Consider the following 24,796-nt stretch of genomic DNA (forward strand, 5'->3'; position numbering starts at 1 on the left):
CCACCAACTCGTGGGTTATTACCACTTCAACTCTACTTAGATGGCGGTTGCCTTTGTCTCTCACTGTCCCCAACGGCTTCATTGGCATTCTTATACTATATCTCTGTGTCAAGCTATTCGCAGAGCTAGTAGAAAAAGTATCCGGACGTCTAAACCCGTTCGCTAAAGCAATTGTCGCTGTCCAAAAAACTGTAGTGACAGGCCAAGAACAAGAACAATGTCAATCGAAATCGTCCCGCTGGCTCAGACCGACATACCTGGGGCTGTAGACTGCGTGCAGAAAGCGTTTGCCAACGATCCATATTTTCGCTGGGCGTTTAATGATTCATCCAAGGTATGAAATATCTTCTTCCGCAAGCAATGTCTTTGAAGACTGTGGCTTTGAGAAAGACATACCAAGAAAAGGAGTGAAACAAAACAAAGTGGACATCGAACCAAGTAATAACAGGTCCTGACAGTTTAATATCCAACGAAATGCAGCCTCCCTCGCTGCTCATTTCCAATATGGTATCAACTGCGACTGCCCCATCTCTGTCGCCAAGATAACTCGCGCCGCAAACGAAAGCAAGAGCAATGACGATATCCGCCTACCAGCCGGTACTGTGGTAGGCGTTGCCTGGTGGTACTCACCACAAGCGCATTCCACGACACAAAGCTGGTCTGTTTGGGCGCAGGACTGGCTTCTCTCCTTCCGTCAGCTCATGAACAATATCCGCTTCCTTGGTCGTGGTGGCTTGAATGTACGCCGGTATTGGATTTGGAAGCAAGTGCAGCAAACTGCACATGATGCTATCTGGCAGGATCCCCGCGGGTACTATTTTTGCAATGTCGTCTGCGTTGATTCAAAGGCGCGTGGCATGGGAGTGGGAAAGAAGCTCATGGAGAATGTCATGGACAAGGCCGATCGAGAGAATATGCCATGCTACCTTGAAAGCTCTAAGGGGTATCCCAACGTGGGTATTTATGAAAAAATGGGCTTTGAATTGGTAAAGGAGATTGAATGCGTGGATGGAGGGGATGTTTGCAAGGTACGCCTTCTCAGTTGGGATGTTCCCTATTAAACGACTGACGCACGCCATCCCAGTTATATTGCATGATTCGCAACCCCAAGTCTAAGGAATAAGGCTGTGATAAATTTTCCAAAGCCGATACCGTTAATTAACACAGATACACAGAAATATTGAGCGACATACATGGCCTAATAAGGAGCATTTGAGTTGCAAGCATTTTGGCGACTTTCATCTTTGATTGCTTCAACAGCGTGAGCGAGATGATGGAAATAATCGAATACAGCTTATCTGATTTCAGCATTTTCAGAATGAATTCCTTTCTCTAATCAATCCCTCTCTCTCTTTTCTTGGCTTCCAGCCGGGGAAATGTCACAGCAGGTTATTAAGCCCCCTTTCTCTTCTGATAAACCCACTGCGTCCCAGGGGACATTGTCTGGGAATTCATTGACGCTCATCATTCTGTATCAGGATATGGCCTCTTTTGCTACTGTGGTAAACATGAACACAGGGGATATGTAGAGGCACTGATGTGGGTTTTGCTCGTGTGTCTGGTACACCCGGGATCGCGACTGGAAAACAGCGGTCGACGAATATCCACTTCCCAGGATCAACCCATATATCTGCCTGAATTAGATAGCTTCAAGCTTTCTCGGGCCATGCCTAATACTGTCGGCAAACGCCAACGATGCGGTCGCTCGGAATATTGATGAATACGGAGTACAGAGAATGAAATTGACATTGGTGAGCCGTTTATGATATTGATGTCTTACTTTTTGGGGCCAGGCTGGTTATGTACATGTGGAAGTAATCAAGCCCATTTTCCGAGCAGTCCCATCAACACCAGCCCACTGACGAAGGAGATACCACCAGTGAAAACTTTTCCTAATTTCGCATTCATCATTTCACCACCTTCAATGACCCAGTCGCGGGCCCACATATCGACGACACCAACCCACACCAGGATACCAGCAGACAGCGCGTCCAATGTTCCGAGTGCAATCAAAGTGCCCCTCGAGTTACCATTGAAGGTGTGAAGAACACCAAGCCCAATGGCCATGCCAATAGGTGTGATCAACGCAAATGCCATCGCCATAGACGCCTTGGAAGGGAATATAGCCCCGGGCAGGGTTGCGATACGAGCACCGAGTGCTAGACCTTCAAAGAATTGATGGAACACAATCACCACCAGAAGCGTCTTATAGAATGAGTCGCCGGCGACGACAAGGGTGAGGCCGATCAAGATACTGTGGAAGAGAATACCAGCTTCCATGACCATGACCGAAAATTTGCTGTTGGGTCCGGTAAGATCGTATGAGCCATGGCTGTGGCTAAGACCTGCCAATGTGGAGTGTTGCTGTTGCTCTGGAGAGTGGCCATGCTCCTTCGGCTGTGTTTGCTGAGACTCGGACTCGGACAGTATGGTTTCTGCGGAGTGGTTCTTGCTGTTGCGAGCAACGATAATTCTGTGGCCAATGTATTCTAACAAGAAGGCAATGAAAATACCCGCCACGACCACCGCGGAGGTAGTCGCTTCGTACTCGAGTTCTCCCAAACAGTCGTTCGTAAACATGAGGTTTGCATGTGTGTATAGCTAAGGAAAGCAGTCAGCAAATGATACGTGTGTCAACGCCGAGATTACTTACGTGGATGAAACCCGTGGCGATGATGATGCCAGTTCCGAATTGCTTGATGACGGTCGAGACCACCCCATTGATAGAGGCAGATGGAAGCTTCATCAGGAGCATAGGGGCAAAGACACCAATTGAACTAGTGACAAGGACAACAAATAATGTGCCGATTCTCAGAGGGATGTCGTAGTCTCTTGATCGGACACCACATGATGCGCCACTACTACCTCCCTCTGATTCACCTTCACCCACGCAGTGTCTAGAATGGCCAAAGTCAATAAAGCACAAGCTTGGAAAAATTATTCATAAGCTTACTCGACACCAGCATGGAAGTGGCAGTTCTGTTTGGTTTCGCCTGAGGATTCCTCGCTGGCTTGTGCACTGTGACTGTCTGTGGACGAGGTCTCGGTTGCCGTTCCTTCTGCTTGAACCAGGACATCGTTTCCATCTGCATCCATACAATATCTTCAATTTTGTGAGTTATTATAGTCCCACAAAAATGCATAGCTGCCGACTTACGACTCGCTTCCGTGGGAGTGACACCCAGTGTATTGTGCTGGTACTCCAGTTGTAGGGGTAGATGTGGCCGACACTAAAACTTCCTTGCCATTCCCATCAATACAGTAAATGTCGGAGCCATGAGTATGACAATCAGTTACGGATGATGACTGTGCTGAGGTCGTTGGTGTGGCCGCATACACCCCGGCAATGCCCAGTGATATAATGAAAGGTCTGAAAATGTGCATGACGAAGCTGGGTGCTCTACCCTTTCGCAAATAATAATTAATTGAGATTAGGATTAAGATTGAGGCATGAAATATGCCAGAAGTAAGGAGTTTTAAATCAATCGATCGAGCAATTCTCTCGAAAAAGCCGCTTGCGAGATGACAAGAGCCCTACCTTGGTGTCTCACCCCCAAGGTTCTCGATGCCAAGCGGAAGACCCATCTATCTTTTCGCCAAGAGCCGGCCTGGGCTTTTGATTCGGGTTTTCTCCGGAGAAGACGTCAAATATCGCCTAGACAATTGTCGTGCTCTCAAGGTACTCTCAACTAAGTGTCTTGGCGACCCTCCGCCGAGCCTTTGTCTTGGCATCAACCCGAGATTTTCTGCGCTGATTGCTGGAGAAAAAAGCCTTTAGCGAGAGAAGCGATGGAAGAAGCTCTCAAGGTCCCCTCTTGGCAGATTGCACCACCCGTACAACATACGGAGTACACCGAGAAAGATGGAGACAACATCCCGCTTCCTCTCCTAGGTCCTGCGTGGATTGGATTATCCGCAGACACAGTGAGAATGAGCACAAAGCCACACTTGGCAAACAGTTGAGAAAAACTAAAAGCCTTCGTATATGGAAGCTTTGAAAACTTTGTATAAAAAAGATATATAAGAGCTCCTCGCGTTGGCAATTTGCCCCCATAGTCTCCAAGCAATTTGCCTCAATTATACAAAAATGCATTTCTTCAGCCTCATTCTCTCCTCCGCAGCAATTGCTGCTGCTCTCCCCACCCGGGAGACTTCCGAAGGCAACCAATCCCAGCCCTTCTCCCAGAATGGACTTGCACCTTGGGATGCCGGCGCTGTGACCCAATTCCCCATCCATTCAAGCTGCAATGCAACCCAGCGTCGCCAGATTGAGCTAGGTCTTAACGAGACCATTACTCTCGCTCAACATGCCCAAGATCACATCTTGAGATGGAGAAATGAGAGTGCGATCTACAGGAAGTATTTCGGTGATCGCCCATCCATGGAAGCGATCGGTGCATTTGATGTCGTAGTCAACGGAGACAAGAAAGACATTTTGTTCCGATGTGATAACCCCGATGGAAACTGCGACCTTGAAGGTAATGCACCTTGCCCTATGTGAGAGACGGTATACTAATTATCTCAACCAAATAGGTTATGCCGGACACTGGCGAGGCGAAAATGGCACGGATGAGACAGTCATCTGCGACTTGAGCTACGAAACTCGTCGTTCTCTCTCCACAATGTGCGGCCTTGGATATACAGTCTCGGAGTCTGAGACCAACACCTTCTGGGCCGCTGATCTCCTGCACCGCCTATACCACGTTTCTGCCATCGGACAGGGCTGGATCGACCATTTCGCAGACGGATATGAAGAGGTCGTTGACCTGGCGAAGACTAACGCGACACTGACCACCCGTGACTCGGAAACCCTTCAATACTTCGCACTGGAGGCATATGCTTACGACATTTCTGTGCCGGGAGTTGGATGCCCAGGTGTCCAACATGAGCATGATGAGGCTACGACTAGCCAGCCAGCTCCTACTGGAACAACCACCGATGCTCCTTCGACAACCGCCGAAGTACCTGCCGTGAGTCGCTCTCTAATTTGCACTTTTGGTGATTGGAAACTGATTTGAATAGAACTGTCACACACATGACGGAGGCGAGCTCCACTGCACTTAAATGTTCCATCTCGTCGGAACGGCCAAAAGCCCACTCAGGCATTCGAGACAACGATAAAATATTGGCGAGATAATAGCCCTGATGAGAAGGGTATTGGTGGGTAATTTATAACTTGAGAGAGAGGAAAGAAGGGTCCTATAGGTCCAACAGCTTTAGAGATTATAACGTAATATGATCTATATTATGACTGAGCCTATTGGCTGTCATCTTCAATATTGAATGAATGAAGGAACATATTTAAATTCTACAGCTGTATTTTGGGCCCTCATGGTCTTGTTCGTTCGGCCTTGACCACACCGAATCTAGGGATAAGGACTGTGTTGGAGTTGTTGCTATCTTCCAGAATAATTCACCCCTGTCTCTCTTATCGTACCTAGCGGCTGTCACTTTATCAGTATAGGTGATATTTTGCATGTACTCACCCTCACCCTATACCCTCCAACCCCCATTCTCGATGAGCATAGCGTCTCGTGGTACCGCATTAACATTCAATATTGGGAATGGGTTCTGTTACTATTGACATATGGATTGGGACAATTTGCTTATAGTGTGTCAACCTACTCATATTCCCTTTCCAAGACGATTTGGGAAACCGCGGCAGTCGATCAGTTCCATGTCGCGATATTTCCAAGGTTGAAGGCCTGATTCTGAAGACTTGTGAATAATGGTGCCCATCGTTCATGAGTAGTACTCCGTACTGGCTTATTTACCAGAAAAGCTAGGTGGCATCCTGAGGTTGCTATAGACATTAGCTGCTTGATCATGAGGTATGCTTGGCTGGTGTTACTCTAAACATCCGCCTGACGCGTGAAATCGTATAGTTTGATGTTATAGGCAGAGTAAGGCTCAGTAAAAAGCTTGATTGGCCGAAGTAGAAAATTTATCTATCTGGCTACATTTCCATTGCTTGTAACCTGATGCAGGTGAGCCATAGCACATTATGTATATCGAAGTATTTAGGTGCTGTCCCAAGACACTTTGGGGTTCTAGCAAGTATATGCTAATTGCGTGGGTCAACAAACGAAGAAATATATATCGATGTGATAGCTACCTCCTTCAAATCTCGCATGATCTTGAGACGCATTCGAGTTGGACGTATATGTGTTTTGTCCTATGATTATCTTAAGAAGCCCGTCAAGTTATATATCCTCCTGGGTTAAATATATTTTGCCCCAACCCACCATGATTATCATAGAAGAGCACCTACGCAAAGTTTCAACTATTACTTCTATATCCCATATAATAAAGCTACTTCAGCATGTAATCAAATTAGTTGTAGTTGAATAAGGGAAACTTCTATGTATCTACATAGGTAGCTTCTAGGTGCATAAGTAAGCTTTAGTCGCTGGAATATCCATCGACGCAACAGTGTGACAACACTAAGTTTTGGCCAGAATTTTGAAACTAGATTATGATCATTTGTCGCTGTGATCGAAGCTATCTACTCTACTAGGCCAAGCTTTGCCGGCGTGAATCGTAAAATGTCATGCAGCTCGTATGCATATTCAAGATGTTACCTACATACGACCTACAGGATGTGAACAATGTCGAGACAGAATGATCGAGGCAGCCCGATTTCAAACATGCCCCTGTCGCCCCGTAAACTGTCGCACAGAGAGGTACCACACAAAGATTGTCCATATATGCTAGGGTGGAACCCACATGCAGAAGTGGGAAACAGGGTTACAAACAGAGCCTATGGGGAGAGGATGTGGAACAGGGGATTGAACGATCTACCGATAAGAATGCTAGCCAAGCAAAGATTTACCAATAGTAGGGTTGCTTTTTGCTGCAGGAGGAGATAATTCACATTATAAAGGGCATGAGAATGCTCACAGGTGCACGAGACGCCAATCTAGGGGTGAAAAACAGTCCTCGAGCCAATGGGGGCCTCGCATCCCTAGAGAAATAATCCATTTCACTGCAGGGTGTTCCCGAATATACCTAGAACCCCTTTGAGAAAATCCAGACCGCCGTTACAGTGAAGCTGCCCCAAAACTGCTCGGGTGCGCTTCAAGAGGAAACCACCACTCATCCCATTTTATATCGAACTATCCTTTTGACGGGCCTACAATTGCCCTTCGACTATTTTAAATAATTATATTCATTATTGTCATTAGTCCAAGTGATGAAACTGCCGCGGTCCGCCTGGACTTGGAGCGCATTCCAGGTTGATACGGCATTGTTTATGTACGGCGGTGTCTCGACCGTTGCCATTCCCGTTGAGGCAATCACAACACCAGCACCCAAGGTCAAAGAGCCACGCCCCGTACAACGATCCAAGTCCAAGCGAAAAAGCCTGAAGAGGTCACTCTCCAAGATCTTCTGATCTTGGATTTCACTCTCCTCCCAGCCCCATTGGCACTTCGCTATGAGTTTACACGGACTTGGGGTGATTGGGGCTCAAGTGGCCGCATCGATCAAATCCAACGACGAGAAAATCCCTACCACGCCTAAAATCGCGCCTCCACGATGTTCCATTACGTCTTCGCCTGGGGCTCACAGCCAGGAGTTTGATCCGTCGATCGGTGCTAAGCCATGCTCGCCTTTTTATCCTCATTCAAGTCCAACGATCTCGCACGAACAACTCACCTTTGAAACCAAGAATGCCAATCGGAGAAGCCATATGAGAGACATCGAAAGCTTGGGCCCGTATGCGAGCTGCCGAACCGATAGTCCCCGACGGTCGAAGTTATGGGAGGAAGAGAACAAACCACTGACATGGTTTCAAACCTTGAGCAACAAGCAACGAATGGCGCTGAAGGCAGTCGTGGCTGTGGTGACGGTGGGGACTATGATTGCGATCGCGTTGGGCATCACAGCGGCGGTGGGAGGAGCGGGTTGGAAAACCAGTGCTGGAAAGACGGCGTCTGGGGGATAAGTGAGTTCTTCGAGTCTCTTGCACCTACTGGGTTGAATTCATGGCTGACTGGATATGCAAGGTTCGATGTTACTTTTGGTTCGGGGCGACGACCAAGCAGACCAGCATTCGTTATGACTCGTCGAATTCTCCAACCTAAACTAGGCCAGCCTTTTTTGTTTCTGCTTTCTCTTTGAAGATGCTAGTTATGGGGAGCTGAAGTTCAGGGAAGAGCAATTGTTATTCTTGACTGGAGGTTATCCCACTCGTCCACAGTAATGACTTGTCACATCTCGGCTTGATCAGAATCCCGGTATTGAATTGGACATGTCATGGAGCTGGCTGGAACTGCTGTATCATATCCTTAGTTTTCCTTTCTTTTTCTGTTCATTTGAATATGACTGTGCATGAGGTGTCATTAAGAGCCTTAAAATGCAGGCCACAACGTAACACGGGTCGGACCGACCTCGGCGCCGAGAGGAATATTGTAGATCCGACCCGTGACCCCACTAGAGTTATAAAAGACTGCAAACTTTTCCCTTCTCCCTTTTTCTTTTCTTTTTCATCGAAAAAAAGCAACTGAGCCCGCCACGACCATTGTCCTGTCTTTCGACAACCCCACGACGATGTGTTGCCTTCGGTCCTACGGGACTGATCGGCTCAGGAGATAAATGTTCCTCGATAGGAAGTTCGTTTCCCCTCTGTGTCCTCTTAAGTGAGGGCGGTGGGATTTGAATGTCGAAGACGGGATACATTCCTTCCCCTAAACTCGGTTCTGGTAGTTGGGGGATTAGCAGCCAACGCATTGATGCTTGCGACGGTCTTCAGTAGATTCGATAAATATGAGACTCAAATGGATTGAGCGTAACCCTGCATAAATGCTATCAGACACAGAGTCACTACCCTATGATCCCATCCATGGACTTTAATGTGGGCGATACAGCCAGGCATATGTGTGCACAAGTGGGCACTTAGATTTCAGTTAACTGACATCACTGGGAATCCCTTGTTGTACCGTCGGGGTGGGTAGCCTCTCGCAGGTGAACCCGAATAAAGGACAGGACCAAGATCGTCCATACTTCAGTCTGTTTGGGAGCAGTCGAAAATGACTACGCCATCAGTTCCGAATGACTTGTGCAAATTTGGCAACAAAATATCCTGGATCGGCCAAGGGGCTTGCTTGATCTGTGAATGCCGGGTCTCCTAGCCAGGTGGTGATCTCTCCCTCTCATCCCGTGGAATGCAGTATCACCACCTTTCTAGGGATTACATGGCAGATGTTTACGATCTGACCACAACCGAGGGGGTATTTTCTTAACTGTTGATGTTGTTTTTTCATTCTTGGCGGCATTCTGATGGTATTACCCACGCCTTGGCTCCTCGCCAAGGTGCAGTCCCTGTTGATGCAACGGCATTCCCGCCTGTTTGTTGAACTGACGATCTTGAATCCGAAGGAACTACTAAAGGTCTGAATATCTCCTCAAGACGGATTACTATTCATTGTTTCTAAGGGTGAATATTCTATCAATCGAGCCATTCTTTTCTTCTGCTCCAGTAGCACTCGCTTCCAGTCACTCTTTTAACTACTACTCGCAAAGCATACGCCTTTTTACAGTAATATTTTCCAAGCACCGCAGTCATGAAGGGCTTCATCGGCGGAATCCCTGTGGCACTGCTGGCAGTTGCTGCCCAGGCCAAGTTCGCTGAACGTGTACGTCATCTTCCTCTTGAGTATACAGAGACATCAGCTAACTTAGGGTACAGCAGGAGAATGACTTCCATCCCCAGGCTGGTGGTACCGCCATTGGTGGGCCTTCTGGCAATGATGGCCACGGTCACTTCCATCCTGAGACTGGTGCTACCGTCATCGGTGGGCCTTCTGGCGATCATGCTGACGGCTTCGTCAGCCCCTACTCGGCTAATATCAAGACCGATACCAAGGTCAACGAGTGGGAAAAGGATGACCACTCTGTCAAGTTGACACACACGGATGTGCACCCTCACCCTCCCGTCGTGGGTGTGCCATTTGGCCACGGCCCCCAGGTCCCTGGAATGGGACCCTTCAATGGAAAGCGTGACGCCCCCCATGGAGGAACTGCCATGGGCGGCCCCTCTGGCAACGATGAGGGCCAGAGCTTCGATATGTCTGTGACTGGCAACTTCAACACCGAGACCGAAGAGGAGAACCAGGATGACCACTCCACCGAGATCGAGAACACGGATGTCCACCCTGCTCCTGTCCATGTGCACCCTCATGGCGGCTACCCTGGTGCTGCTCCCAGTATCTTCCGTCCCGGCACTTTTGCTAAGCGCTTCGGACAACCCCACGGCGGTGGAACTGCCATGGGGGGCCCCTCCGGCAATGATGGTGGCCAGAGCTTCAGCGCTCCCACTAACATTGAGACTGACACTGGCATCAACGAACACAACGAGGATGACCACTCCACCGAGCTAGAGCATGAGGATATCTACCCCCAGTCTCACGCCGGGGGCTTTTCTCCCTTCCGTCGCTCTGAGAACTTTGGCCGTCCTGCCCACGGCGCACCTGGGCACATTGAGCCTCACCACGAGTCCCACTTTGAGCCTCACCCCGAGTCTCACTACGCGCCTCACAGTGAGAACCACTATGAGCCTCACCCCGAGCCGCACTACGAGCCTCACCCTGAGCCTCACTACGTGAACCACCAGGAGCCCCACGTCGAGCATCACCCGGAGCCTCACTATGCCCCTCACTACAGCCCGACCTACGCACCTCACCACGAGCCCCACACTACATTCGAGCACGAGCTCACTGCGGTGAAGAACAACAACAATGGCCCTTCCGCTGGCAGCATCGCCTTTGGTCGGCGCGGGTTCCCTGGCCCCGAGTCCCACTTCGAGCCTCACCATGAGTCCCACTTTGAGCCTCACCCCGAGTCTCACTACGCGCCTCACAGTGAGAACCACTATGAGCCTCACCCCGAGCCGCACTACGAGCCTCACCCTGAGCCTCACTACGTGAACCACCAGGAGCCCCACGTCGAGCACCACCCGGAGCCTCACTATGCCCCTCACTACAGCCCGACCTACGCGCCTCACTATGAGCCTCACACTACCGTGGATCACGAAATCACTGCGGTGAAGGGTAACAACAACGGTCCCGCCGCTGGTGGTATCGCCTTTGGTCGGCGCGGGTTCCCTGGCCCCGAGTCCCACTTCGAGCCTCACCATGAGTCCCACTTTGAGCCTCACCCCGAGTCTCACTACGCGCCTCACAGTGAGAACCACTATGAGCCTCACCCCGAGCCGCACTACGAGCCTCACCCCGAGCCTCACTACGTGAACCACCAGGAGCCCCACGTCGAGCACCACCCGGAGCCTCACTATGCCCCTCACTACAGCCCGACCTACGCGCCTCACCACGAGCCCCACACCACATTTGAGTCTGAGCTCACTGCGGTGAAGAACAACAACAACGGCCCTGGCGCTGGTGGCATCGCTTTTGGTCGCCGTGCGTACGCTCCTACTCCCGAGACTGACGCTACTGTTATTGGTGGTCCCTCTGGGGATGACGAGACCAATGGCTTCTCCGCTCCCACTAACATCGGTGTCGCCACTGATGTGAACGAGCACAATGAGGACAACCACGCCATCGAGGGCGAGTTCACCGACGTCCACGCTCCCGCTGACTACTCCCGGGAGGACTCCCCTGCCTGCGCTGCCAAGGTGCAAGAGATTGTCCACACTGTGACCAAGACCCAGTACCACACTGCCTTGGAGACCAATGCCATCCCTGCCCACGCTCCTCAGAAGTTCGGCGCTGACCCTTACGCTAACTACCCCGAGCACAACGTTGGGGCTGACCCGTACGCCAATTACCCCGAGCACAACGCTGGTGCCGACCCCTACGCCCCCTCAGGAGCCGGTTCTCCCAACTATGATTCCGAGGATGTCCCATTCGTGCATGTGCCTATGGCTTCCTCTGCGGCAGCCACTAGCGCCGTTTACAACTACCCCCAGCACTCCGCCGGCGCTGACCCCTATGCTCCTCACAAGTATGCCGCCTCCCAGGGTCCCTCGTACTCCAAGATCGCCGTGCATGTGCCCATGGCCACCCCTGCCTCGTACGGAGTCTTCTCCAAGGCTACCCCATCTGGCAGCATGGGCCACATGGTCCCCACTGGCGCCTCCGCTCAGAAGGCCGCTGCTTCTTCTGCTTCCCCGTCGCCTTCTGCTTCTCATGGAATCATGTTCCAGGGTGACGCCGCCCGTCTCTCTGGCGGTATTTTCTCCGCCGCCGCCGCCGTCATGGGTGTTCTTGCCTTCATCCTATAGACAGTTGGTCGTCTCAACCAGGTGTTTGGTGTGTCAGTAGATTCTTGTCACTCGTTATGGCTCCTGCCATTTATGCTTCTTTCACAATCATTCATTTTCGTACAACCTTGCCATATTTTATCCATTTGACCTGGCTTTAATGATCAATGTTTCGTTAAGAAAGTTATACATTTACAGCACCTCAGACTTCTTTCTTCCTCTTAGCCATCTAAGCTGTAACCACCCTGAAAGACAGACATAACTATGTACCATTGCTGACGGCTGACTGACACGCCGTGCTTTGTAGAATAATACATCGTAAGCGCACCACTCGATATCAATAGTGTTCATCTGCGGTTCGTGATCCCGAATATCCAGACACTAGTGGAGTGGGTCAGATCACCTTGATAGCAAGTGGGCATTTGCTTTCGCCACTGCCCATCCCGAGTTCCTCAAGCTTAATGATAACAAAACCCACTTGTATTTCAGGATATCGACTCTTGACGCAGAAGGATTTCGAGTATTTTGTATTCATCGACGTCATTTTCTTATTTGCTGTGTGCGTGCTAAGTAAGTGATATGACCACTCAGTCGATACTATGTGATATCATTGCCCATCATCCCTGGAGAACATCCAACGATGTGACATCAGTGCCAGTAGTACAGGACCTGGGCCCCAGAGCGGAATATAAGACAGTGCCACCGTATTCTAGTCTCGTTGGAACAAACCACGCTATCTCAATCCCAATCCCTCATTTATCCCTCAACATCTCAAGTCACGCTGGATATCAAGCCGCTTCAAATCCAACCACCTCCATCTCCAAAATGGTTCAGCAAGACCCACACCAAGGCGGCACTCTCTCTGAAATGGGCCAAGGCACATCCATGCCCAACGATGCCGGCAAGATGAACACCATCCCCTCGGTGCCACGTCCAGACCAGCGCGCCGAACATGAATACTATGACAACGAAGGCATCGCTCAGCCCTCAACAGTAATGGCCGCTGACAACACTACCGATTGGCCACGCTCGACCCGGGATGTGGGTCAGAGCGGCGAGGTCATCAGCGGCACGGGCAACTCAATGGAAGCCGGCGTGGAGGCCAAGCGTGCGCACATGGGCCCTAATCACCACGCCGGCCATGGCGAATCTCGCGAGATCAAGGGTGCCAAGTACGGCCAGAGTGTGTTCGATCGTTATCAGGCGGAGTAGAGTGTCTCGACTATTGGTGTGACCTTTTAGCTTTTCGAAAGGATAGCTGCTTTCCTTTTGAGTTCGAGCTATCCGGGGCATGATGTTATGAAGGGCGTTCATCAAATGTAAAACAATTCAATACCATTCAAAAGTTCCCTTTAGAGATTCTGCGTAAAGTATGGCTCGTAAAGTACGGCTATCCAATCGTTTCAGATTCGTAGTCCAGGCTGACCAGGCCCGAGAAATCCTTGATAAATCTCGTCAAGAACATCTCGCTTCCTCTTGCGATCGGCCTGAGCTGCTTGCTCGGTTTCAGTGGGCTCGCCGTCCGGTTCCCGAGACACCCATGCCCGGATCGTCCCATCGCCATGGGCAGAGAACAGCTCTATCCCTTCTCCCGAGGCACCGCTCCCTCGCCAGACAAGATCATTTATACGCCCAGCGCTCAAAGCGCTAGACCGACCACGGACATTCTGTGATCCAGCCACGAGACCCGGGACGCGGAGACGCTTAACAAATGTCCCCTCGCGGAGCTCGAACATGGAAACCTCACCACGATCGTCCTGCTCATTGAAATTCGGCCACAGCAATGTTTCATGCCCTGGATTCATGGAGCCTTTCGGCACGATTAAGGGTGCCCGCTCAGCCAGGTGCGAGGAAGAGCTATTACGGACCCGAGGGCCGAAATGGACAAGTGTATTGGCGCCTGTTGCGGAGTCCCAGACTCGAATTCGGGAATCCTGTCCTGTCGTCACGATATGACTGCCATTAGATGTCCACCGTACTCCAGTCACAGGCCCATTGTGGGCACGGGCATGCCGGGAGAAAGCTGGACGACACTGGTAGGAGTCCGGTACAGATCCAGTTCCTGGTGCCACTAGTCCCACTGGATCGTCCATGTCCAGGGTGGCGATGGCAGAATTGTGACCTCCGCGGCGTACGTCGAATATGATTACTCGGTTGTCAACCGATGCAGAGGCTAAGAGATGCGGCCGGTGAGGTGCCCATGCCACTGATAAGACCGCGCCATTGTGTCCCGGCAAACCTTGTGTCGATAGTCCAGATCGTAGGTCTACTAGTCGGACCGACCGGTCAGACGTGCCTACTGCGACGAGCAGTGTTGACCCAGGCTGAGAGGAGAACGAGTGTGAATATGGTGTACAGTCTAGGCTGAACGTATGTACCGGTGTGATAGAGGGCGATTGTAACGCCGACAGCTTTAATGTACCATCGTGTGCTGTTGAGAAGATGGTAGATGGGACGGGATCAAACGGGTAGATCGAGAGGGAGGTAATCGCATGTGTATGCGCGTCGGCGTGAGACGATTTGCTAACGGACGCGCAAGACTGGTGAACGTGTTCGAGTTCTGAGCCTCTTGATTCAAGGTCCCAGAGATGAATAGATGGATCAGCACCTCCCGATATCATGCTACCGTTATGTTAGATTGATGACTGTCGAATGCTAAGTGGTTGCACACGCACTATCGGCCCTCAAACTGATCGACAGCCAGACAATTCACACCGGATTTGTGAGCAAATACCTCCGCCGTAGCACCTAGTTCTTGATCTAAAGGTGCCACATCGTCTTCGGATCGGTTCGTTGGGGCAGCTGCTCTGCGGCTGGAGAACCGTATGCCCGGAGCGGGTTCAAGGTTGTGCACTAGCCGGGTTGTTTGAGCGACATGAAATTCATTTGGAGTTACAGACCCAAGGGCTCTGTTTAGGAGATAGGAATTCATTCATTCATCAGCGCTGGTGCTTTTGCATGGAGAAGTCGAGACCACCCGATGATGCTATCCATGGATGCTCTACCGGATTAAAGTTGCGCCGGCGCATATATCGAATTTGGCAGCTCGAGGTCCTGAATCTTTGTTCATTGTCCGCTAAATATCACTGTTTGATTTGCCAAACCTTGATTGTTCTTCCTGGCAGACCTGAAGGCAGACCTGAAGTATGTCTGTTGCCAGGTTACCCGGCTTGGATGAAGAGAGCTTTGTCGAGTCAGTCGAAGATAAGCAAGAACCAACGGACGATAAGCCTTCGAGACACATAAAACGCCGCGCCAACGTCTATGATGCGGTAGCTGGTATGTTTTCCAGGCTCATCGAGCTTGTTTTTAGCAGATAAACGAAATCTAATTGCAACTAGGCCGTGTCAACCTCCGCGGTGTCAACGCATTCCGTCACGTTGCTGCTCAATACCGCGACACAACCTCGTCAGCCGCCCGAAGTTTGCGCCCTGAGGAGCTTCTCTATCGTAAACAGAACATTCCAGCGGAATCGATTGAAGAGATAACCTATTTCGCGCATGAGAATCTCCCCTCTGATCAAGCTCTCCCGAACTCCGAGCTCCTTGAGACGATACATGCCTATGCGGCCGACTACTACGAATACGCTACTGCGGACAACGGCAAAGATGACCATCAAACCATGGATGAGACAGCATTGCTTGCGATGGGGATCTTGATCGAAGAGATGGCGAAGGAGGAACTGGGTGAAACCGGGGATCTGGCCCTGGTTGAAGGAGAAGAGCTCACGGAGGAAGAAGACGATAAGACGGGCCGCGAGAGCGACACCACAACTAAATCAGCAGCACGAGCAGCACGAAGAAAACGCGCAAGCAGCATTGTCCGTCAGAGGTCAAAACGACGCAAAGTGTCTCGTTCTGTTTCTGTTACGACCGACTTGGACACCGAGATCGATGAAAGACCATGACTGGATGAGATGGCGTTAAAACTTTCTTGTCAGGTTGCATCCAATTCTTCGCAGGCGAACTTTTATCGGAGGCTTTTGATGTCTGTAGCTGTCTCAAGCTCCGTGCGATCTTGCAAAGCTTCAGTCAAACCCCTCGAGAGGGAATCGGGTCATCCCATGTACTGCCGTGGCACAGCCACGCCGCACATGGTATCGGCACATATCCCAGTCCCTGCTACGACTATATGACATACAGAGAGGCACCAAGCCAGACCTCAAAGACTTTAATCTGTAAGACAATGGTTTTGCTGCGCCTTCCTGTGCGCGTCCCGCTACACCGAATGTCTTCATTGGAGCTATACACAGAGGGGTACACTCCAGGGAGAGAAGTTGCGGTGATTAAGTCGGCCAATACCTAGCCGGCTGGCAGGAATATCGAACTCCCCCCCTCTCTCTCTCTCGTCGAACTAAGACACAATCTTGGATATGCTGTGAATCCTGCAGCGGCTTCGGCGACATCTTGCGAGACCTCGTTTTGACACGTCTAACCCAAGTAGGGTCTTCCAGGAATTGGCTGGATTGGGGTTGCATAGAATTAGGTCGGATTTATCTAGTCTTGCACGAATCTAATCGTGTGCTGATTCATAGCAAGGTTATCTTGAGCAGCGTCAGTATTATTAATCTCTACCGTAATGATTTTACTATATGTTCAAACAAAAGAAAAGCAGTTTTATAGAGGATCCTTGAAACCCTTGGAATATGACAGGTGGTGTCAAAAGATGAGTTTGTTTGAGGCACGAGTTTCTAAGGTTGTGTTGCGTGACAGGTAAGCCGGGCAAGGGAACTGCTGACTTGAACTCATCCATCACCCCAGAACTGCGCCTCCACCAATGCTTAGCTGCTTCATACTCGTCCAATGAACGGATGCTGGATTGATAAGCTTTTTTGAAGCCCTTTGACAGTGCAAGATGGTACGTGGCTTTGGCATATCCCACCTGGGGCCCATAATCGTTCTGATGAGACTACTGACTACTGACGCACCACAAGCCCAAATTAACCAAAAGCGCTAAACAAGATTTGATCTTGACTCATCTCCGCGCCACTGGAACCTGTCACACGCTCAAGGATCTAGAGAAGGCGCTACCCTCTGTTGCATCCATCAATGGCATCCAGGTCAAGGAATACATCCAAGCTTTGACCGATGAGGGTCAACTACGAGTCGAGAAGATCGGCAGTGGGAACTGGTACTGGAGTTTCAGCAGCGACGAAAAGCATGCGCTCGAGCACCAGTTGGCCCGAGTGACAACAGAGGTGGAGAAAGTCCGGAAGTCTTGCGCTGATGCAGAAGCGGCTTTGGCCGGTGAGACCATGCGGCGAGGAGAGGAGACGGATGACGAACATGAAAGGGAATCCCTCATGGCCAAAAAAACCGAGCTTCACGTGGCAATCGATCGGGTACGGACTACAGAAGCCCAACTCTCCGGACCCCTCAATTCACTCAGCAGCAAGGGTGTGAAGCAGATAGAAGAGGAGTTAGCGGGGTTCCGACAGCAGGCACTGCAGTGGACAGATAATATCTACATGCTAGAGGAGTATTTGCGGAAATTAGCAGGTGGAGACCGACAAATCATCGAGGGTATCTTGCGCGAATGTTACGGAGACGAGTACGTGGACGGAGAGGGTCTTTGTGAACTATAAGGATAAAGGGACAAAACACAAAAAAAAAAAAAAAAAAAAAAAAAAAGGTTAGGCTTGCTTAGCATAGAAAATGATGTGAAACACGAAAGTCCTGGAGAAAGTGATAAACATAAAAATTGCCCAGAAAAAGGGGAAAACTAGCTGAGCCACTTGGGTACCAAGAGAAGCTTGACCGTGCAACACGCGAATCGAAAGCCATCTGTGTCGTTCTCCGCCTCGGAGGCTTATCGCGAACTCCCGACTCCCTCTCTTCTGTTCTCTCTTATTGCATCTCCCTCCCAACCCCCCCCTCTTTAACTATTATAAACCCTTCCGACCGTCCTTGGGCTCGTGCGTTCTCGAGTCCCACATTCCTCCGGATCTCGCGCCATCTTCAGTTGCGCCCTTCACCCTCTCTCCCCCAGTCCCCGACCCCGACCCCCGACCCCCCGTTCTAGACTCTCGACTACAGTATACTATTCCATACTGAACCCATTGGTCCCCTACAAGCCTGTCATTCTTCCCAAAAATATCCACTCTCTTATCTCGCGACCTGACCTTGCGTCCCGATACGCTGCGAATTCCTGGCGGGGGTACCTTCGAAGTCCTGCCTCGCGTTTCGATGTCACAAGAAACAATGTGGTGTAGTGGCCCTCGATCATAATCCCCATTCCTTTCCTTGGACTCGGTGAATCTCTCGCGCGTGGACAAGGATACATTCCGTGGGCCTTTGGAAACCAGACCGTGTCCAGTGTATCGGTCCTGGACGCCAGACCCTTCGACGACAGGATTGACACTTATCGTGTCGCTTGATTGGATTCCTTGACGTAGGCTGACTGCCTACTGGTCTGTCCGACCATCCCCCGCCATTCCGTGTTGCCCCAGAGAATATCGACGTGTTTGTCTGCCCGATCGGTGCCAAACGGTTGCAGTTTATCATCCCCATCCCTCTCCACTCCTGCCACGTTGTCTTGTATAGATGCAGTAAACAGCGGCTGTGTGTCATGTCCGCTAACCCTCCAACCCAACCTACGTTGCCGGCCAGTCGGAATCGCAACTCTTTCCTGTCCAAGTTTCGCTCCCCGCTCGGCCAAAGAAATCGAGGCATCACCGATTTCTACATCGATCCAGATGACCCATGGCGCTCCTACTTTCCCGGTGATGTTGTCAAAGGTACCGTCGTTGTGACCGTTGTACGACCCGTTCGCATCACGCATATAGTCGTATGTCTCCACGGCTATGTCAAGGTGTTTAAGAATGCGGTTCCGGCAGGAGAGGCAACTCCCGACTTGGGATTCTTAGGACCAGGACGGGGTCGACGAGGCGCCGAATACTTGGGCAATGGATTAGCAACCTTGTTTGAGGATGAGGTTGTTCTCTGTGGCGATGGACGCTTGAAGGAGGGCATCTACAAGTTTCGTTTCGAAATGGGACTTCCTCCTTATGCGCTTCCCAGTAGCATCAATGTGCGTTTGCTGATGCGACCCTCTTTATTTCAAATATGCTAATTAAACGGGCAACTGCAGTTTGAACGCGGAACCATCGGCTACTCGCTTACCTCTACCCTTACCCGACCAACCACCATGAACCCTACTCTCACATGTAGAAGACGGGTCAATCTCCTCGAAAACATCGACATTGCACCCTTCCCTGCACCCAGGCCCCGCATAGTTACATTGGAACCGATCGCAAAGCGTTCAAAACCGAAGGGGAAAGCCCAATCGACAAATTCCGACGCAACTGCAGGGCCGGACACAACCTCGGTCGATACCCCTATTAGTGGCGCGTCACCCTCTCTAGATATGAGACCACCGCTGAGCCCCTCACCAAGCAATGTCAGCTCATCCAGCCGACCTAGCGAAAGCAGCCAAAGCTTTCGAATCGCCAGCGATCCCAGTTCATCCGCAAGCACCAGTGGACAAAATAGCGAGGGTCGCAGTGTGACCCCGTCTATCTCAGATAAAACCATCACCGCGAAGGCTGAGCTTCTGCGCGCCGGCGTGCTCCCCGGTGATACACTACCCATCACAGTCACGATCAACCATTGTAAACAAGTGCGCAGTGCGCATGGAATTATGGTCACATTCTACCGTCAAGGTCGCATTGATCTGCATCCTGCAATTCCCATGGGCACTACGGCGGCAGGGAAAAAGCCGGTATACGAAGACTGCTATCCGCGATCACGAACGGGACTTGGAGGACTTACTTTGGGAACGAGTCGGACAAGCAGCACTTTTCGCAAAGATTTGTCGCAGACGTTTGCTCCGCTGATCGTCGATCCAAGTACCATGACTGCGATCATAAAGACTTCCATTCGGATACCCGAAGACGCGTTTCCAACTATCACGCGAGTACCGGGAGCCATGATCAATTTTCGGTACTATGTGGAGGTCGTAACGGACCTACGAGGCAAAATCACTTCACCAGATCGCTTCCTCCCGCGTTTCAACATGGTCTCCGGTGGTACCACATTTTCGCCCAGCGGGCAAGCCCTTAATCCCGCCGATTCGAGCGGCGTCACTGCCAACTGGGCCGGCAACATCTTGGACACGGACTCAATTCGCCGTGAAAAAGGTGTGATTTCCGTGGCATTTGAAGTCGTGGTTGGGACCCGTGATTCACAACGACAGAAAGCGAAACGTACATTATCTACGGCTGGCGAGTCGACCAAGTCACAAACTGCGCCTCCTGCATCTGCGATCATACTTAACCCTGTTGACGGGGAGGAGTGGCCAGAGGCGAGTTCAGTGCCTAATTCCCATGGCGATTATGGGACACAGGAGGGATATTTCCCCGAGGAGACGGATTGGGCAGAGTACCCTGCAGAATACCCTGAAAATTTCCAGCCAATGGACCCTAGGGTTGCACCTCCAGAAGTCGAGGAGCCCGTTGACGAGAAAACACGGGTACGACGCCACGAAGAAGCTCTCTTACCTAGTCAACCGCCCGAGGAAGATGAGGCAGGGCCATCTACAGCACCGATGGAGGTCCCGACCGCGCCGGTTTTGCCAGATGATCATCATCTTCAAGACTACCAGCATGTGCCTTCACCAGATACAAGCGGGGAGCCGCATTCTGTCCGCTCTGCGGAGTCCCTACAGACCGTCGTTGTGAACGGTGCAGGTCCTAGCGAGCCACATGTATCAGGTGACGATAAACAAGAGCTTGAGCGCCACCGACTCCAGGCGCAGGCGAGTGCACCCCAAGACGAGCCCAGTGGTCAGGAACCTAGCGACGGGCCCAGCGCGCCAGTCTTTGATGAGGACGACCAGCTGGTCGGTGGGACGGCGCATGCGGACGAATCGTTGCCTCGGTACCAGCGATGATGTTGTTATGTACATTTGCATTTACGGGATATTCTGGAAGATACCACTATTCGCATCATTTATGAAACGGCGCTCAAGGCGTTGAAATCTGTATCATACACTTATTTGTCAAAATCTATTTCTAAATCTCACATTAATTGTTCCAATTTCCCTGGACATCCAGAAAGTCTTGGATTCGTAAAAACGTCCTTATCTCCCGCGCCCCGGGCTTGGCACCCGCTTAGCGATACCTGGAGGACTTGGACCTTGCCCCTGGTCATCTTCCTTCCCCTCAAAACAATCCCGTCTGCTTTTTCAAATTCCACAATGGCCTTCAAAAGCGGGTCGTTCGCGACTTTCCTCATCGTCTGCCGTAAGTCCATCGCATCGCCGATCTCCACGGACCCCAACGGCAAAGAGGCCACGAGACTGTAATAGACTAACCCACCCAACCAGCAACCTGTTTCTTCTTGGGCATTATCTTCTCCCTCTTCCCTTACGACTACCCGATCCTGTGGTCCACGGTGTTGACCCCGCCCGCGCACTATGACTATCTCGAAGCGCATCTCCGCTTCCTGCACGCCTCGCCCCCGCTCATCCCACGCATCCTGCACATCGTAATCTTCCTCGGTCTAGCCGGCCTCCTCACCAAACTCTACAAGCCCTCCGAATCAAACATGCTCTTCGACGGCGCCTCGCTGGTCCTATACATGTGCGGCGTGACAGTCTACATCGCCAACATCGTCAAGGGCCTGCGCCTCGCGTCTGCCGGCCAGTACGGCGCCGAGCTGGCTTCCTCCGCCGACGAGAAGGAGCAGATCCTTGGTCGCGAGGACTCGCTCAAGGTTCTCTCCGCTAGCAATACTATTCTTGCCCTTGTCCTCGTTGGCATCCTGGTTCTGCAGGCTGGGCAGTGGTATGCGGAGCGCAAGGATGCGCAGGAAGATGAGTCGTTCGCGACTAAGAAGACTGAGAAGGAGGCCGGTGATGCTACGGCCACTGCTTCTGGTGCGTCGACTGCGACTGCTGCTAAGTCCGGTCGCCAGGGAAGTCAGCGTAAGAAGAGCAATTGATTCTAGTTATCGATTGTTTCTCTTGCTTTTGTTCATGTATGACTTAAGGGATATGGATACTGGGTGTGGAGTGGTGTGCCTGATTGCTTGCTTTGCCTGGTAGCTATCATTGTTTTTATAGTCGCCTACGCAGACGGGATTTGCTGTCGCGAAGAAAATCATTGGAGACGTCTTTTTTTCTTAATTGTCGAGATGCTCGTGTAGTTCGACTTTCGTCTATGTACATATGTGATCCATAGATATTGTATGGCAGCTCCATGCAAGAACAAGATAGCAGATGAAAATGCAGGAATATGGCATGATATGCACCCAAGGAGTATGGACAGAACAGAAAAGATGGACAAATGATCATAGATGCATGTAATGTGGACATATGGTATGGCACCGCAGAAGGGGAATCATTGCGCAAGTCGTGAAAGATGGTGTGGTATCATATCATGCATGAAAAATTCAAGCTCAACGGAATGAGAATGGGCTACGGGGAAGATCCGGTGAGCGTGGGCTCAGTGCCTTGGCGAACAATTCCTCGCCGGAATCATTGCTTGGGGTGCGTGAGATTGGACCCATTGCTGTGCCCATTGCTGCGAACCCGGTGGGGCCGGTGTTCTTCTGGGCTTCCTGTACAGCCGAGGGTGGAAAGAATGCAACCGGCTTAAGCAATTCTGGAACGGAGGGATTGGTGTGAGTATTCGGCGTTGGGGCCGAATTAGTGTCTGGCGTCGGCATGGCGTGGATGTGTCTATGAGCAACATTACGGAATGAGCTGAATGAGGAGACAGCGACATCAGGAGACTGAGGCGAAAGAAGATGCGCGGTGTTGGGGGCTGAGTCTGGTTTTGGTTAGGTTCACTAATAACAAAAAAAAAAGAAGTAGCGTTTGGAACCAAGAATGCATACCATTATTCACAGCTAAGTCCTTCTCGCTTGTCTGCAGCTTAAGTCCCTTGAGCTTGTCGCCCAGCTTCTTGCTGTTAGCCGGTGACACTGGTGTCGCCGGATACAGGGAGGATGAATTCAACGAGTCATGACTACTAGCAATTGAGTCGACAGCGCGCGAGCCGACTCCAAAGTTTTCTTCAATCCACTCCTTTTCTTGGATAGCCATGTGAAGTGCAATGCCTTCGATGTTGTTTTTGGATTCAGCAGCAATCTCCTGCTCAAGAACACGGAGTCGTTTCTTTGCCCAGATAGTATGCAACACGCCCTTCTTGCCGGCCGCCCGGCCGGTGGCGCCCAGTTCAGGAGGGAATATTGCGGGGAGAGGGTTTAGCTGAATGGTATCACGGCTTTTTTGTGGCCTCTTCTCAGCGAGGGCGGCTATTTCGTCCGGTGTGCCCTGGAGCTCGTATGATAGTGTCACGACAGGCGGGATGGTAACATTAGGCGGCAATAAGAGATAGAAGCGATGCAGGCTATCAGAGGGTCGTTCGTCGGCAGGCAAGACGGTAGTCTTACCAGTCCATGACACGTTCCAGAAGCCCTCAGATGAGGATCGGGTAAGATCGTCGTCCTCCCACTCGATCATCAGAATTTTAGTGCCTTCATTGGCCTTACCGGCCTCGAACTCGAACCGGGCCAGTGCAGTTACCGATAGGGCCCCATTGCTTGTGCCGCGTGGCGTCTCAAGCTCAGTGAATTCGCTATCTGGTGTAAATGCGGGCGGTGCTTGAGCCATGGCTGTGCAGTCAGGCCGGAGATAAACAAATATGGTACTCGATCTGGGAGGCGCACGGGATCGGGATGGTTGAGTTGTGCTTAGCTACGCCGCTCCACAGATTCAGAAAGGCAATATGTATGGGGCTGAGTGCTAAGGAAGATGGGAGTAAAGCTGCACCGATGGAGGGGAGGGGGCCTTGAGGCAGCGGGTCGATCACGGGATTCCAGAATTGTCCTCTCTCCGGCTTCATTGTGATACACTTTTTCCCGCCCTGATGGGGTATTTTTTTTCCACAAGAACGCCACTCTAACTACTTCTAGTTGGTCCATTATCGGTTCTTCATTATTACTCGTCGACATACGCAGGGGGAAACCGATCCATCACACCAACAACGTGCATCCTGGCCTGCCCCGCCTCTAAATATAGAAGCATATATGTGATTCTTTCTCTTCCCTGATCAATCACCCATCTGGATCAATCATTGACTCGTTTCTTTGAAGCTCATGATGTTCATCGAACATGCGGGTTCGGATTCATGGGAATTTCCTTTGTTATACTCCGTACAAATTGGAGATTGGGCAACCCCGCAGAGGCATGTTCTCGAAAATCTATTTTTGGACGACGCAGTGTGACATGGTGTGATGCCGTGCATAAGTAGATGTCGCCTGCTGTTTTTGACCCCGACACGCTGATTGCATCATGGCCTAGTTAAACAATAGTTTCAGATATACTCTATAGTCTTGTAGAGCTACAAGTCGAGTAACAATGAAAGCGCAGTGCTGACCCGAGTTAGTGAATGGCATTTGATGTTGCGAGTGTTAGTCTTCCGGCCCTGGAGGTAGTAGTGGTGGGCTGCACATAGACAAGGCACTATAGACAAGGCACTATAGACAAGGAATATATGAATAGTTCGGCTAGCCGATTGTGCTTCGGGAGAAGTGGGGGAGGGGGTGCTTGCTCCGCAACTGCAACCAAGTCCGA

The 24,796-nt window shown here is 51.0% G+C and overlaps 13 protein-coding genes across 13 annotated transcripts; 10 read left to right on the forward strand and 3 right to left on the reverse strand.

The window, feature by feature from the left end:
- Positions 1-217: 217 nt before the first annotated feature.
- On the forward strand, positions 218-1,123 carry N7525_000540 (GNAT family N-acetyltransferase; the record flags this gene model as incomplete). The annotated part of the gene is made up of 3 exons (XM_002562248.1): positions 218-334; positions 459-1,028; positions 1,085-1,123. 3 exons carry the CDS (start codon positions 218-220, stop codon positions 1,121-1,123), a joined length of 726 nt encoding a protein of 241 aa, XP_002562294.1.
- Positions 1,124-1,818: 695 nt separating this feature from the next.
- zrfC (putative ZIP Zinc transporter) lies at positions 1,819-3,384 on the reverse strand (the record flags this gene model as incomplete). Its single annotated transcript, XM_002562247.2, has 4 exons — positions 1,819-2,601; positions 2,654-2,897; positions 2,954-3,103; positions 3,158-3,384. 4 exons carry the CDS (start codon positions 3,382-3,384, stop codon positions 1,819-1,821), a joined length of 1,404 nt encoding a protein of 467 aa, XP_002562293.2.
- Positions 3,385-4,087: 703 nt separating this feature from the next.
- On the forward strand, positions 4,088-5,064 carry aspf2 (major allergen Asp F2; the record flags this gene model as incomplete). The annotated part of the gene is made up of 3 exons (XM_002562246.1): positions 4,088-4,478; positions 4,534-4,970; positions 5,023-5,064. 3 exons carry the CDS (start codon positions 4,088-4,090, stop codon positions 5,062-5,064), a joined length of 870 nt encoding a protein of 289 aa, XP_002562292.1.
- Positions 5,065-7,192: 2,128 nt separating this feature from the next.
- On the forward strand, positions 7,193-7,393 carry N7525_000543 (uncharacterized protein; the record flags this gene model as incomplete). The annotated part of the gene is made up of 1 exon (XM_061211605.1): positions 7,193-7,393. The coding sequence occupies one exon, from the start codon at positions 7,193-7,195 to the stop codon at positions 7,391-7,393; it is 201 nt and encodes a 66-aa protein (XP_061070831.1).
- Positions 7,394-7,435: 42 nt separating this feature from the next.
- On the forward strand, positions 7,436-7,945 carry N7525_000544 (uncharacterized protein; the record flags this gene model as incomplete). Its single annotated transcript, XM_002562245.1, has 1 exon — positions 7,436-7,945. One exon carries the CDS (start codon positions 7,436-7,438, stop codon positions 7,943-7,945), a length of 510 nt encoding a protein of 169 aa, XP_002562291.1.
- A 1,618-nt stretch (positions 7,946-9,563) lies between these two features.
- Positions 9,564-12,238, forward strand: CweA (uncharacterized protein; the record flags this gene model as incomplete). Its single annotated transcript, XM_002562244.2, has 2 exons — positions 9,564-9,635; positions 9,689-12,238. The coding sequence occupies 2 exons, from the start codon at positions 9,564-9,566 to the stop codon at positions 12,236-12,238; spliced, it is 2,622 nt and encodes an 873-aa protein (XP_002562290.2).
- Positions 12,239-13,042: 804 nt separating this feature from the next.
- N7525_000546 (uncharacterized protein) lies at positions 13,043-13,429 on the forward strand (the record flags this gene model as incomplete). Its single annotated transcript, XM_002562243.1, has 1 exon — positions 13,043-13,429. The coding sequence occupies one exon, from the start codon at positions 13,043-13,045 to the stop codon at positions 13,427-13,429; it is 387 nt and encodes a 128-aa protein (XP_002562289.1).
- Positions 13,430-13,620: 191 nt separating this feature from the next.
- On the reverse strand, positions 13,621-15,149 carry N7525_000547 (WD repeat protein; the record flags this gene model as incomplete). Its single annotated transcript, XM_061211606.1, has 2 exons — positions 13,621-14,839; positions 14,893-15,149. 2 exons carry the CDS (start codon positions 15,147-15,149, stop codon positions 13,621-13,623), a joined length of 1,476 nt encoding a protein of 491 aa, XP_061070832.1.
- Positions 15,150-15,363: 214 nt separating this feature from the next.
- N7525_000548 (uncharacterized protein) lies at positions 15,364-16,124 on the forward strand (the record flags this gene model as incomplete). The annotated part of the gene is made up of 2 exons (XM_002562241.1): positions 15,364-15,496; positions 15,559-16,124. The coding sequence occupies 2 exons, from the start codon at positions 15,364-15,366 to the stop codon at positions 16,122-16,124; spliced, it is 699 nt and encodes a 232-aa protein (XP_002562287.1).
- A 947-nt stretch (positions 16,125-17,071) lies between these two features.
- On the forward strand, positions 17,072-17,801 carry N7525_000549 (putative GAJ protein; the record flags this gene model as incomplete). The annotated part of the gene is made up of 2 exons (XM_002562240.1): positions 17,072-17,074; positions 17,151-17,801. The coding sequence occupies 2 exons, from the start codon at positions 17,072-17,074 to the stop codon at positions 17,799-17,801; spliced, it is 654 nt and encodes a 217-aa protein (XP_002562286.1).
- A 983-nt stretch (positions 17,802-18,784) lies between these two features.
- On the forward strand, positions 18,785-21,106 carry rim8 (pH response protein PalF; the record flags this gene model as incomplete). The annotated part of the gene is made up of 2 exons (XM_002562239.1): positions 18,785-19,246; positions 19,307-21,106. 2 exons carry the CDS (start codon positions 18,785-18,787, stop codon positions 21,104-21,106), a joined length of 2,262 nt encoding a protein of 753 aa, XP_002562285.1.
- Positions 21,107-21,412: 306 nt separating this feature from the next.
- N7525_000551 (putative secretory component protein shr3) lies at positions 21,413-22,158 on the forward strand (the record flags this gene model as incomplete). Its single annotated transcript, XM_002562238.2, has 2 exons — positions 21,413-21,458; positions 21,542-22,158. 2 exons carry the CDS (start codon positions 21,413-21,415, stop codon positions 22,156-22,158), a joined length of 663 nt encoding a protein of 220 aa, XP_002562284.1.
- Positions 22,159-22,614: 456 nt separating this feature from the next.
- Positions 22,615-23,833, reverse strand: N7525_000552 (uncharacterized protein; the record flags this gene model as incomplete). Its single annotated transcript, XM_061211607.1, has 2 exons — positions 22,615-22,988; positions 23,056-23,833. The coding sequence occupies 2 exons, from the start codon at positions 23,831-23,833 to the stop codon at positions 22,615-22,617; spliced, it is 1,152 nt and encodes a 383-aa protein (XP_061070833.1).
- Positions 23,834-24,796: the final 963 nt, after the last annotated feature.

Source organism: Penicillium rubens (assembly GCF_028828025.1).
Source record: "Penicillium rubens strain IBT 27055 chromosome Unknown utg000001l_segment0_segment0, whole genome shotgun sequence".
Lineage (NCBI taxonomy): Eukaryota > Fungi > Ascomycota > Eurotiomycetes > Eurotiales > Aspergillaceae > Penicillium > Penicillium rubens.